Raw genomic sequence first — 13,810 nt, 5'->3', positions numbered from 1 at the left:
TGCAGGCCTAAAACGCGCCCAATTCAAGCCCAAAAATATTTTCGAGGCCTAAAACGCGCCCAATTCAAGCCCAAAAATATTTTCGAGGCCTAAAACGCGCCCAATTCAAGCCCAAAAATTTATTCTAGGCCTAAAACGCGCCCAATTCAAGCCCAAAAATATTTTCTAGGCCTAAAACGCGCCCAATTCAAGCCCAAAAATATTTTACAGGCCTAAAACGCGCCCAATTGAAGCCCAAAAATTTATTCCAGGCCTAAAACGCGCCCAATTCAAGCCCAAAAATTTATTCCAGGCCTAAAACACGCCTAATTCAAGCCCAAAAATATTTTCGAAATTTAGATTTTATTGAAGAATATAAATGCACGCGAATATTTTATAAATTATTAAAAGATTTTCATTTTTGCAATTGAATAATCAGCATTGGTGCGTCTACACGTTTGTTATAAAAATTATTGGGTAAGAATCTACTGTTATACATATATAAATACTTGCATTTGAAATACAAATCGTTTTTATTAAATTAACCTTTATACAATGAATTTACAGTTGAAAAAATGTGTTGTTCTCATTTTCTTCATTACAATTATTCTGTTGCATAGGAAAATCATAATTTGGGTGAGGAAAGTATGGATTATTGTAATTATAATTTTTATTGTAGTAATGATCGTGATTGTAATGCTGAATGTATTCAGAAGATTGTTGATGGTACAAATAAGGATGAGCTGCAAGATGAGGTCCTACTGGTGGTGTGGTAGTCAGATTCTGAGATGATTGATTCGTTAATGGAGCTTTCGTAGTTGTTGATGATGGTGGTGTTGAATTTTTTGTTTTTGCTGCTGATAATGACGGTGATGCTGAACTATCTACTGATATATCTGATGCTAATGATGAACTAGCAGTTGGGTTAGGTATTTCTTCTGATGAGTTTGATAATTTTTTGGCAACTGAAAATATTAATTGTATAATAAGAGTAAGTATTAATATTAATGTTATAATATTGAATTATCTCATTGATGCAGATAACTTGACAATATTTTGTTTTACCTTTTTTCTTTTTTGGTCTTGGACTGTTCGAATCATTGCTTATTTCTTCTTTGTCGGAATTTTCTTTTTCTTCTGATGCTTTTTTACTGCGTAAATATTGAATTCTATGATTAACTGTTTTATTATAATATTTTGTGTCAATCACTATGTTGAAACGATTTTTCATATAACCTGTAATAGTATAAATAAAATCGTACATTTCTATAATTCTTTATGGAAAATTTTTGTTCTATTATTAACAATAAGGTAGATTACCGATCACGGCTGTGCGAATTTTAGGAAATTGATCAGTTAATTTTTCAGCAGAACCGCTCTTCGCTAATTCTTCTTCTCCTCCAGTCAGCTCTGTCACTAAAAGCCTAATAAAGGCATTTTTTTTATTATTGGCCGCATTCACCAGTGATTCTAGAATGCTCTCTTCAATAAAAATATTTGTTTTTGGATATAATTCAATCTGGAATGTAGAAAATGTTATTATTCTATTTATAAAACCTATTTCTTCAATCAAAAATTTATTAAACTTCGTTACCTTAGGATTGCTTGGTTGGGCGTCAGGATATTTTTTGTTACATGCTTTTATAAAAGCTTCATTCTGCAATCTACATACTTCCAGGAATTCTGGGGTAACTAAAAAATTAAAAATAATGATGAGAACGAGTGACTTCATTCATAAATTAATATGCCTGAAGAACTACGATCATTTACGTAATACATATTATTATATTATGCATTAATAGAAGAGATTTATGAATGTTAAAAAACGATTTTTTAATTATTTAAATCAATGTTTTTTAACTTTTAATAAATATTTTATAAGAATGAAAAAGCCTTAGTTATAAACACATTGGTAGTTTTATAATAAATAAATTTTATTTTATCGTAAAAAAATATTTTTTAACAGTTAAAAATATTTTTTAACAATTAATTAACCAACTTCAGTAACGCCACCTAACTTTACATTAACCAGAACAATCATGTTTATCAATTCACCGTTTAAACTCTCACTTCTTGCCTTATGCATATCTTTTATTAATATAAATATGCATGAAATTAAACTAAATCCTAATCTCATTCGAATTTTATATCATTTTATATGAAAGAACCATGTAATCCACAATAAAATATGAATTATATTCGTTACATCATATTTTTTAATAATTAAGAAGATTTATTAACTGTTAAAAAATATTTGTTGTGCTGTAGCAAAGCTATGTTAAATAGTTAAGATATAATTTTATGACTGTCACAAAATATTTTTTCACGGTTAAGAAGCCTCTTTTATTATTACAAATCTCTTCTATCAGTGTGTACACTTACTTTTGGATCTCCATTCTCTGCAGACGCAATTTTTGCAATTTTCACAAGAATCCAAAGTATCCATATTCGTTTTTTCTGAAGGTTCACTTGTTATGTTTGACAAACTCTGAATAAGTTCATTAGCATCTGAGGTGTTTTTATTTTGCGTCACAACTTTGCGCTTTTTTGCCTGCTGAATTTTCCTACGTTCAGCCATGATTTGTATCTTCAGTTCTTTCTTCTGAATTTTTCCTTTTTGATTAACGATAAGACTTTCAAGATAATCTTTGTTTTCTACAAAATATAATAAAATATTTCATTCCTATTTGATAATAGAAAATGTATTATTAATAAACGTAGTTTTCGACATACACTATATTTTAATAATTTCAATTATAATTTTTCGTTCTTAAAATTCAAATATTCACTGAACTATTTCACTTCAACTGTATGTACTTCACTCAATGCTAGCATCAAACTGAATTAACGAACAAAAAATCTATGCTGTCCAGAGTAGCAGAAATAAAAGAAAATACTTATTTTTTAAGGAAGGGATGGTGGATTTGTCTGAAAAGAAATGATGGAAAATCCAAAAACCGCCATAAACGTACTTAGGGAATAACAGCATATGTTTTGTATTTACAGAGAAGATTAAAAAATATATTGTTTGTCGTACGTATTAAAAAGTATCATTACAACTGAAAAGTATATAAAGTGGATGTACATGCTACGATTGTATATTTCACACCTACGAACGAACAGTAGACTTGCTCAAACCACGTTTACAATTTCCGTAAACACGTGATTTAAGATAGTCTAATTGTCTTTCCCAGATCTGAATATTATTTTTCGTTATACCTGTGCAAAAAATTCAATCATTCTTAAATGAAAAAAATGAAGTTTTCGCGCGGGCCTGATGAAAAATATTATTCTCTTACCAATTACGCAAAGATATAAGTACGTGTTATGATTTATAATACAACTTATATTTTATTTAAATAAATCTTTCATGCGAATATAGTACAATAGACGTAATGTTTAATTTTTTTATACTTACTGCTGATTTGGAGGATTTTTGCATCATACAAAGTTGTTGATCCACCATCTATCCAAGGTAGTTCACCCTTCCATCCTACTTTAATAAATTGCGGTTCTAAAACTTTGGAAATATCACTAATATTCACAACAGAAACTTCACTACTTTCTACCCAAAATACTAACACCCATGATGATTTCTTTTGTTTCATGATCGTTGTAGTTTACGTTATAAGAAAATATAGAAATAGCGGATACACGTCATAATTGTTGGTGACAAACTTTTCGACAGATAATATAAAGATTTGGGTTCATTGAGGAACTGTATACAATAAAATACCGTAAAGGTTCGTCAACGTTCGGTATAGTTCGAGAGCAATAAAAATTCAGGTAAAAACTTATTATTTTCATGTATCACTATTAATGGTTACCAACAAAAGACTCAGTGAACGGAAATATTTCAAATATTACAGTATACTGGATATTTCAATTAATACAGTAAATAGTTTCGAGTGAAAACAATTTAATAACGGATTGCAATGTTTACATTGTGCAAATTAAACCGTGGAAATAAAGAATCTGAAGAAACGAACCTGGAAAATCAAAGCGATAATATGGAGGTTAGTGCATCAGGTAGTGCATATAGAGCTGAAGATAATAGTGAGGAAAATATCTCTGATTATGATGAGGAGGAGTTGGAACCACAACGCCAGATCGTAGAGGTAGACAATATGAGTTCAGAAGATGAAGAATTAGAGCAAATAAACCAGGAAAATCAAAGCGATAATATGGAAGTTAGTCAATCAGGTAGTGCATCTGGAGCTGAAGGTAATAGTGACGAAAATATCTCTGATTACGATGAAGAGGAGTTGGAACCACAACGCCAGATCGTAGAGGTAGACAATATGAGTTCAGAAGATGAAGAATTAGAGCAAATAAACCAGGAAAATCAAAGCGATAATATGGAGGTTAGTCAATCAGGTAGTGCATCTGGAGCTGAAGGTAATAGTGACGAAAATATCTCTGATTACGATGAAGAGGAGTTGGAACCACAACGTCAGATCGTAGAGGTAGACAATATGAGTTCAGAAGATGAAGAATTAGAGCAAATAAACCAGGAAAATCAAAGCGATAATATGGAGGTTAGTCAATCAGGTAGTGCATCTGGAGCTGAAGGTAATAGTGACGAAAATATCTCTGATTACGATGAAGAGGAGTTGGAACCACAACACCAGATCGTAGAGGTAGACAATATGAGTTCAGAAGATGAAGAATTAGAGCAAATAAACCAGGAAAATCAAAGCGATAATATGGAGGTTAGTCAATCAGGTAGTGCATCTGGAGCTGAAGGTAATAGTGACGAAAATATCTCTGATTATGATGAAGAGGAGTTGGAACCACAACGCCAGATCGTAGAGGTAGACAATATGAGTTCAGAAGATGAAGAATTAGAGCAAATAAACCAGGAAAATCAAAGCGATAATATGGAGGTTAGTCCATCAGGTAGTGTATATGAAGCAAATACTTCTTATTATGATGAGAAGTTGGAACTACAACACCAGGTAGTTGAGGGAGAGGATGGAGAATTGGACTATAGTACTCAGAGAAATCTGAATGATCATATTGAATGTAACGAATTTCGTCGAAATGAGGAAAGTCACAGTCAAGCTTTTGATGAAACAGATCACAGAGCAAACTCTGAAAACAATGAACGTCCTGTTGATGCATCAACTGATGAAGAATTAGATGATGATCCTCCTCTATATGAGAATGCTCCTATCACACTATCCGAAAGTATGTTGAGCATTTTTATGTACTCTATAAAACACAATTTAAGTGGTTGTGCTCTGTCTGATTTGTTGTCAGTAATAAGTGCACACATACCACCGAATTCTCATCATAAAAAAACTATCTATTTTTTCACAAAATATTTTAACAATGACAATATTACGATGAAAAAACACTATTATTGCCCAGATTGTACAAACCGTTTGACTTCAGAGAACGCGGTTTGTGAATGTATCGCTAATGTAAATGACAGGCACGAACCGTTATATTTTATTGAACTTTCGATCATTGATCAATTACAAGCCTTACTCCTTCGTGAAGGATTTCTTGACGATTTATCACATCCCCAACATCGTCAAAAAGAAAAAGATGGTAATATAGAAGATATCTACGATGGTTTGCTATATAAAGAGCACATGAAAGAAAATAATCCTGATTCTGAGGAATTTACAATTTCATTTATGTGGTATACTGACGGTTGTACCAATATTTAAATCCGCAAAATACAGTGTTTGGCCATTTTACCTAATTATTAATGAACTGCCATATCAAAAAAGAATTTCAAAGGAAAATATGATTTTAGCAGGCCTATGGTTTGGTTCTTCTGATCCTTTAGTAAATTACTTCTTATATCCATTATATAATCAACTAGCCCAATTAAGAACTGGAATTCATGTAGAAGTTCCTAAATCTAATCGATTTAAAACTATTAAAGCATTAATTCTTTGTGGAACTTGTGATGCAATCGCAAGATCTGATTTTTTGAATCACATTCGATTCAATGGAGATTATGGCTGTACAAGATGCTTTTCCAAAGGATATACAATTAGAGAGGAAGGTGTATTTGGAAATACTCACATCTATCCATTTGAAGGGGAATTTCTTAATCGAGATCTTGTATCTTATGAAACTTTTTCAATGATGGCAAGTACAAAAAAAAAACCTGTCGTTGGTGTAAATGGTCCATCCATTTTGAGTAAAATAATGCCAAATTTTATTCGAGGCACAGCAATAGATGTCATGCACTGTGTTTTTCTAGGTGTAGTGAAGTATCTGACAAAATTATTGTTAGATGTTTCTTATCGCTACAAACCTTGGAGTTTATACCATGTGCAAAATATCATAGATGAACGTCTGAAGCAGATAAAACCTCCAAATTTCATTAAACGAAAGCCTAGATCGTGGGTAAAACATTCCAGTTATTTTAAAGCTAGTGAATGGCGATCTTTTTTTTCTTCTATTCATTACCGCTCTTTGAAGATTTAATGGAAGAAAATTATTACAATCATTATTGTGAATTCGTCTATGGTATATATATATTAAATCAAAAATCAATAAGTAATGAATCTCTCAACATGAGCAGGCAACTTTTAACATCATTTGTTGCAAAATTTCAATCTCTATATGATTCACAATTTGCAACTTTCAACCTTCACACCCTCCAACATTTACCCGACGTCGTTCAAGATCTAGGCCCACTATGGGTAACGTCTTGTTTTCCTTTCGAAGATTTATTAGGTAAGATCAAAAATTTCGTTCATGGAACGCGATATATTGGACTACAAATATGTACAAAAATTATTAATTACTTATCAGTTGAAACAAAATTAAAGAAGTTACCAAGAGAAAGTCATGTAGCAAAATTGTGTAATAAACTGAGAACAGTAGGTAAACGCACGTGTATAGAACGGCGAATCGGCAACAATACTTACGTACTTGGGAGAATGTGGTTATTAGAAGAAACTGCAGAAAGCCGAAACCTTCGATCGATACTTACAAACGTTCATCAAAATATAAACTCTACTTGTAAGATATTTAAATTTTACCGTTTGAAAATTAATAATCAATATGTTTACTCCAAATTATATAATAGGAAAACATCATTTATTTCTTACTGTGTTAAGATTCATAGCAATGCACATTCAAAAGTAGGTTTTATTAAGTATTTTGTAAAGGTATGTCATTGTAGAGTAAGTAAATGTGAATTAAACTGTGCTCAAGCTAAATTTTATGCATGTTTTAATGAAGCAGTTGTAGACACGTCGTTTCATTTCAAAACTTCACTTCATGTGATGCAACCAAATATAAATGGACATGATTCAAGCTACAATGTTACAAATAAGACAATACCGTATTTATATAAATTTGTAGCGGTAAATTCTTCAGATATATTTGTTAATATCAATTCAATTGTAACCGTTTGTTTTGTTATAAACATTAACAGTAATATTTATATCGGAGAACCGAATAATATTAATGAATATTGTGAATAAAAGTATAATGCTTAAGAAAAAATTAATATCCAATAAAGAATTATGAAAATTACAAGATTTTGATTCTTGTTCATTTACTTCTTATCATATTACCAACAAACACTTTTGAAAAAAAATGTACAATCGATTATTGTTGTATAAAGGTTAATTTAATAAAAAGGATTTGTATTTAAAATGTAAGTATTTATATATGTATAACAGTAGATTCTTACCCAATAATTTTTATAACAAACGTGTAGACGCACCAATGCTGATTATTTAATTGCAAAAATGAAAATCTTTTAATAATTTATAAAATATTCGCGTGCATTTATATTCTTCAATAAAATCTAAATTTCGAAAATATTTTTGGGCTTGAATTAGGCGTGTTTTAGGCCTGGAATAAATTTTTGGGCTTGAATTGGGCGCGTTTTAGGCCTGGAATAAATTTTTGGGCTTGAATTGGGCGCGTTTTAGGCCTGTAAAATATTTTTGGGCTTGAATTGGGCGCGGTTTTTAGGCCTAGAAAATATTTTTGGGCTTGAATTGGGCGCGTTTTAGGCCTAGAATAAATTTTTGGGCTTGAATTGGGCGCGTTTTAGGCCTCGTAAATATTTTTGGGCTTGAATTGGGCGCGTTTTAGGCCTCGAAAATATTTTTGGGCTTGAATTGGGCGCGTTTTAGGCCTGCAAAATATTTTTGGGCTTGAATTGGGCGTGCTTTAGGCCTGCAAAATATTTTTGGGCTTGAATTGGGCGTGCTTTAGGCCTGGAAAATGTTTTTGGGCTTCAATTGGGCTCCTTAAAAATTTAGGCCTGTATTGGGCTTGTTTTGGGCGCTGAAAATTTCTCTAAGTCAAGATTGGACTTCAATTGGGCCTGTATTGGGCTTATTTTTCATTTTGGGCGTGTTTTGGGCTCGTTTTGGGCCTATTTATTTTTACTCGGGTACAAAACAAAATTAATGGCATTCTTCTACACAATTAATTTCTTAATTACTCTGTTCGAAAAGACACTACAAATCTTAGTGTATTATTTTAATGCATTAAAAGTGTTTTGATATGACGTCACCCATTTAATTAGCATTGTGTCGTTTTTATAACACTTGAAAACGTTTCAAAAACGACACAATGTTCATCAAATGAGTGACATCATATTAAAACACCTGTAATGTATAAAATAAAACATTAATATTTGCAGTGGACTCATTACGGAGATATTTGGAGGATGTTTTTCGTCATAATTGTACGGCAAGTTCACTTTTCCATTAACAAAGGATTAAACTTTCTACACAGATATCACGAAAAATCCTATTCAGCCCTAAAGAGGACAATTAGACTTCTTTTTAGTGGTTTGAGCTCGACTACTTTCCCTCCCTAGGTGTGAAATGTACTATTTTTGATAGATATTTGAAAAAAATTTCGAAGGCATACGGTTATATGAAAAATCAGCCTTTAAAAATATTTTTACTTTTTTATAAGTTTTTTACTAATAGTGAACGTTTAGTGAACAATTGGGGTACGAATAAAAAATTTTACAAAAATCCAAATATTTCCATAAAGTACCTCCAGTCTTGGAAGGGGAACATTCGGTGCAGTTTTTAGGAACGATATTTTTTGAGTCGGAATATGAAATTAGTGGTAGGAATAATCTTCAATATCGTTTATACCATCGAAACATTTTGATTGATTAAAAAAGGAAGTCAAAAATATCTTGATATAAATCTATTGAATGTAGCAATCATTCAAAATTTTTCTGTAAACTCCATTTTCTGTTTAACCAGCTCGAAATAACTTTAAAATCGAACGATTGAAATTTCATAAAATGAAATCGTTCAATTTGCACTTTAGATATTGTCGATAAAACTTTAATGACGTATAAAAAGAATTCTATTTCAACTATATTAGAAAGACGATTCGATTAACTACTTCTTTAAAATTGATTTATTTAACGATTGACGATGAATTCACAAACCAATAACTTATTGTATCAATCGTTCAAACGCGACATCTCTCACTGACTTCACATTTAATCAAACGTTCTTGAAAACTCGTTTTTAAGAATCAGTAAATTATCATTAAGTAAAATAATGCAAAGTACATGAATATTTTATTCAGAAATGTTATAACTCATCGGAGAATGAAGGAAATGCTTCTCGTCAGATAGAAAAAATATTAAATTCCTGATAAATAGAGCTCTGAATCTGAAATTTAACGGTCTGATTAATAGCATTGTCTCACAAATTGTAATCTCATCTAACAGTATTATTCTTATCGCTACTTTCAGATTTAATTTTGCTTCGTAAAACAGAGCTCGAGTTCTCACTTGTATGTCAATCCTCTGCGAGAAATGACGACTCAACTACAGGTCAAAGGAATGTAAATTAGAGAGAAAAGGATTAATGAGAATTAACGTTAATTGGTTGTCTGACGAGGGATTGGTGAGTGGTGAGGAACGTCGAGAGTGAAAATCCGGATGCCACAATGAATGAGTAAGATCTAACGCTGACACTTATTCCAAGTCAACAGACATCCCGATTATTTAAATTGTCAGCGTTCCGACCCGCTGCAAATACGAATACCCTAATGAACTGAAATCAATTCAACATGCTTGATCTATAAATTTTATGGGTTGTTTCATAACTGGGCTACATAAAAAGCTCAATTAAATTACTTCGTAATTACCCGTCTATTTATACTGATTCCAATAATCATCTCTGATCTGTATTGTATATACATATATATACGTAGACCAATTTGTTAAGAGAAGATTCTTTACATAAAAATACTACTCGCATTTGTGTCAAAAATACCTCCTCAAGTATTTCGTGAATCTTTTTAAGTAGTCTCTATTTGTGCTAATTTGAGCAATTTCGCATCAAACCAGTTGAATGGCATACAATTTTCTATACTTATGCTGGCCTTGCATTTTTTTCTTTATCTCCAATTATTGAATTGAGCTTTTTAATTTTAAATATTTTATGATCGAAGTCTTCATCATATTTACAAGTTAAAGGTTTGGCTATTTTTATAATTAGACTACATATCTTATTTTTTTGTAGCCTAGAAAAAGGATTTTTTTGTGGAAAAATCTGAAATGCAACTCTCAACTTGTTAGTTTAGATTGAGCGGAAGTAAAATTTGATTGCTGAGAATATATACACATCTACATATCCAACCCAGATGTTCTAGAGTTTCATGAATGTTTACAAAAGTTCAAGATGCATACATTTGGATATCTATTAAATTTTGATTAATAATTAATTTTCTACTGTTTCGTTGATTATTCTACTCACTAAGTTTTATCATGAATTATTTGAAATTAAATTACGAAATTTAGCATAAAATTAAGATGGACACATGATTAGTTTCAACTTCATACTCATTTCATTAGATGGTGAATGTCAAACTGCAATAATGTTTCTGTAATATAAAATTTAGTTACTGAAAATGAATATAAAAATATTTCAAGTGTTATTGACCAATCCTTGATTTCTGGTTGATTTTAATTAATATCTTCAACATCAAAATAAATATTCAAAGCTGACATAAGCACTAGACTTTTTATTTTCACCACTGCTAGTCCATTTTATCAACTCACCAGCTCAATAAATTAAATTTTATAACCCAGATATTTTGTTTTATTCGAAAAAATTTCTTTTTTTTTTGTTTAATTTGTCAAAACAATTCTTCAACCAAAGTATTTACTCTAAAATATCAGATTATTTATTATTTAATTCAGGTAATTTCCTAAAAATAAATTGTCTAAACGCAAATTAATGTTAGAGAATAATAATAAAAACTCGAATGCATTATTCCAACTGTATCATTGTGGTACCAAATGCTAGTGTGCTTTTCACTGAACTCATTGGCAAGGAATAATGAACAAAAAATTCATGAATTGTGTACACTGATTTAACGTATAATTGCAAATGTAAATTGTATGAATACGATCTAAAACATTTGAATAGAAGATAATAACTAGATCAAAACAGAAAAAAAGAAAAAATTAGATGTACCAATGTTATACGTTAAATCCTGTGTTAACTTAAACAATGAATCCATATTCTTGTTTCCTAAGTTCTCTACATCCAAAGTTTATAGGTATTTATCACCGGAGAATTTCCATTTGTTTTATGTAAATACACCATTTGTTCATGATTGTAACTATTATATTAATAACAATGTAATCGTTAGTTATCTGTACACTAGTGTAGCAGCGTATGCAATGTTTTATACGTGGGTAGAATCATTGTAATATCTTTTGCGAATTTTTGTACGTGTCCCTTAACCAGCAACTAAATAAACCACAATACGTAGTGGAACGTTTATAGAATTTCGAGTGTACACTTGACCATTGTCGAGTGACCGAATTGAAAGTTAACGTAGTGCTGAAGTAAATAAAATCGTTTGTTGATTTATTTGCTATATTGTTCATATTGTTTTTTATGAATTGACTTGATTGCAAGAGAAAATGGATTTAGTCGTGAAAATGCATAGCGCGCTGTTCCGCAATAGCCAATAACGTAGATTACAGATTGAGAATTGGACGTCGCCTAAAAGCTTATCCATACTACAACTCTAGGCCAGTCTCTCATTTCCCAAAGACCTCGATAACATAATCCCCTCTCTTTTCCATCTCTCTGGTGGTACGCTAAAGAAATCGTCAAAGGAAAAGTTAGACGTAGGCCAACAGTAACGTCGATTTTACAAAACTCTTCAGAAAAATCTCCATAATTCCACGAATTGCCTTTTGATGTACAAGATGAAAGAGCGTCGGTGCTCGAATAGCCTGACTCTGGTGGTTACATATGAGAATGGGGAATAGGTCCACAGATCTCTCTTCCTTTTCTGCACTTTTAACACAAAATTGAAGAACTTTGCCGAACACAATAGAGTAGTTCGCGTCCTACCGACACAACGAGCCACTCTCCACCCTTTGTCTCTCTCTCACCACTGAGTTACATTCTCTCCATCTTTCTTCCCTTGCCTTGTCTCTATCTATCTATTCACCCCATGCTCTCCATATGGCATGCCACTACTTGTGCAATTGTGTAGCAGGTCGCATACCTCGAAAGCCTCTGCTCGCATTTGGAAATCTATGCAAGATGTCGAGACCAAATGCGATCCAATATGAAACCAAGCATGCAGTTATGATTCCTTTTATTTTTTCTTATTACCTAGTAGACATTCTATTCGGAACCTTTCATGGAGCCTCAAGAAATTAAAAGTCACTGAAAAAGTTTGCCATTCACACAAGAGCTAGAGGAATTCAAAGCCTCTTGCAGTTAAAGTATGATATGAAATGTTATTGCTCTGAATTATTTGCTTTTCATCAATTAACGAAAATGAAAATTAACAACATCATTCAAACAATGAAATCTAGAATGTCAATGACATTTGAACCATTGCATTTTAAGCAATATGTAAGCAACTCTGATATTTGTGAACAAGAATGTATTTTAGAGGTCTGTGAAGTTGCTTATGTTCCTTCCAGTTCTAATGCTTTTCAATCACTTGATAACGATTTATTCCAACAAATTCTTCAATAATGATCATCATTAAATTACATCGATGATAGCTAATGTTTTCTAATATTTCAGTAACTAAATATACCTTCTTCATCATAATTAAAATAATTGCAGTATTAGAAAATTTATTGGATGTTTTTTCAGAGTGATTCAACCTCTAGAGCTGTACCAAACCACAAATTTACCTTCATAACTTTCTCATACATATTTTCTAGAATAAATTTTCCAATCACTTTTATATACTTTTTTTTCAGTTCAGTTCTGAACATTGAGATCATCACATGATCTCATGCTACATTATTGCATACCACGTGTCACCAACATTACACCAGAGTTGTACATGAGGTGTTATCAAGTTCTGCTCTGAAATTATCTCCAGGATCATCATAGAACCAAGAAAATATCAGGAGATTTTCTACAACAGTGGTTGCATGTCTATATGAGCAAAATAGGTGATGTGAAAGTGTTTATATTCTTTTTAATTCCACAGTATCAAACAATAGAGATAACAATGCATGTTAATCGTAACTTTCATTCTCGATGTACTGTAATGAAGCGTATGATAGCACAAAGAAACGTGATACATGAATATCACGGAACGTGTGCTTTTCACCAACGTATGATTCAGACTAACGGATAGAATGGGAGGGAGAGATAAAAATGAAGCGAAGAAGATACTGACGTGTGTGTCTAGGGGTTGAGCCATGAATGCACCAGGTTTAATTTTGCCATGAAACATAGCTATATTCTAGGGTTGGTGTGCGACGGCTCGTATGGGACAGTCGGAATTGCCACAGGGAATTCTATCGTCTTTTGTCTTAGAACAATACTCTGCTCAACACAAAAGTGACTAAGTGTCTGTAATA

General features: G+C 31.8%; 2 protein-coding genes across 2 annotated transcripts; one reads left to right on the top strand and one right to left on the bottom strand.

Annotated features, from left to right (window-relative positions):
• Positions 1–581: 581 nt before the first annotated feature.
• LOC118067355 (uncharacterized) lies at positions 582–3,622 on the bottom strand (the record flags this gene model as incomplete). Its single annotated transcript, XM_035084028.1, has 6 exons — positions 3,398–3,622; positions 2,362–2,634; positions 1,574–1,671; positions 1,300–1,498; positions 1,045–1,215; positions 582–944 (listed from the first exon to the last, which is right to left on the bottom strand). Coding segments are annotated over exons 1-6 (1,294 nt in total), but the record flags the coding sequence as incomplete, so codon positions are not given.
• A 292-nt stretch (positions 3,623–3,914) lies between these two features.
• LOC118067354 (interaptin-like) lies at positions 3,915–5,657 on the top strand. The gene has a single exon (XM_035084027.1). The coding sequence runs from the start codon at positions 3,915–3,917 to the stop codon at positions 5,655–5,657; it is 1,743 nt and encodes a 580-aa protein (XP_034939918.1).
• The last annotated feature ends 8,153 nt before the right edge of the window (positions 5,658–13,810 follow it).

This window comes from Chelonus insularis, unplaced genomic scaffold (genome assembly GCF_013357705.1).
Source record: "Chelonus insularis isolate UGA/USDA-ARS -01 unplaced genomic scaffold, ASM1335770v1 contig_379_pilon, whole genome shotgun sequence".
NCBI classification, from domain to species: domain Eukaryota; kingdom Metazoa; phylum Arthropoda; class Insecta; order Hymenoptera; family Braconidae; genus Chelonus; species Chelonus insularis.
The sequence above is the reverse complement of the archived record's forward strand: the minus strand, read 5'-3'. Positions and strand labels throughout refer to the sequence as shown.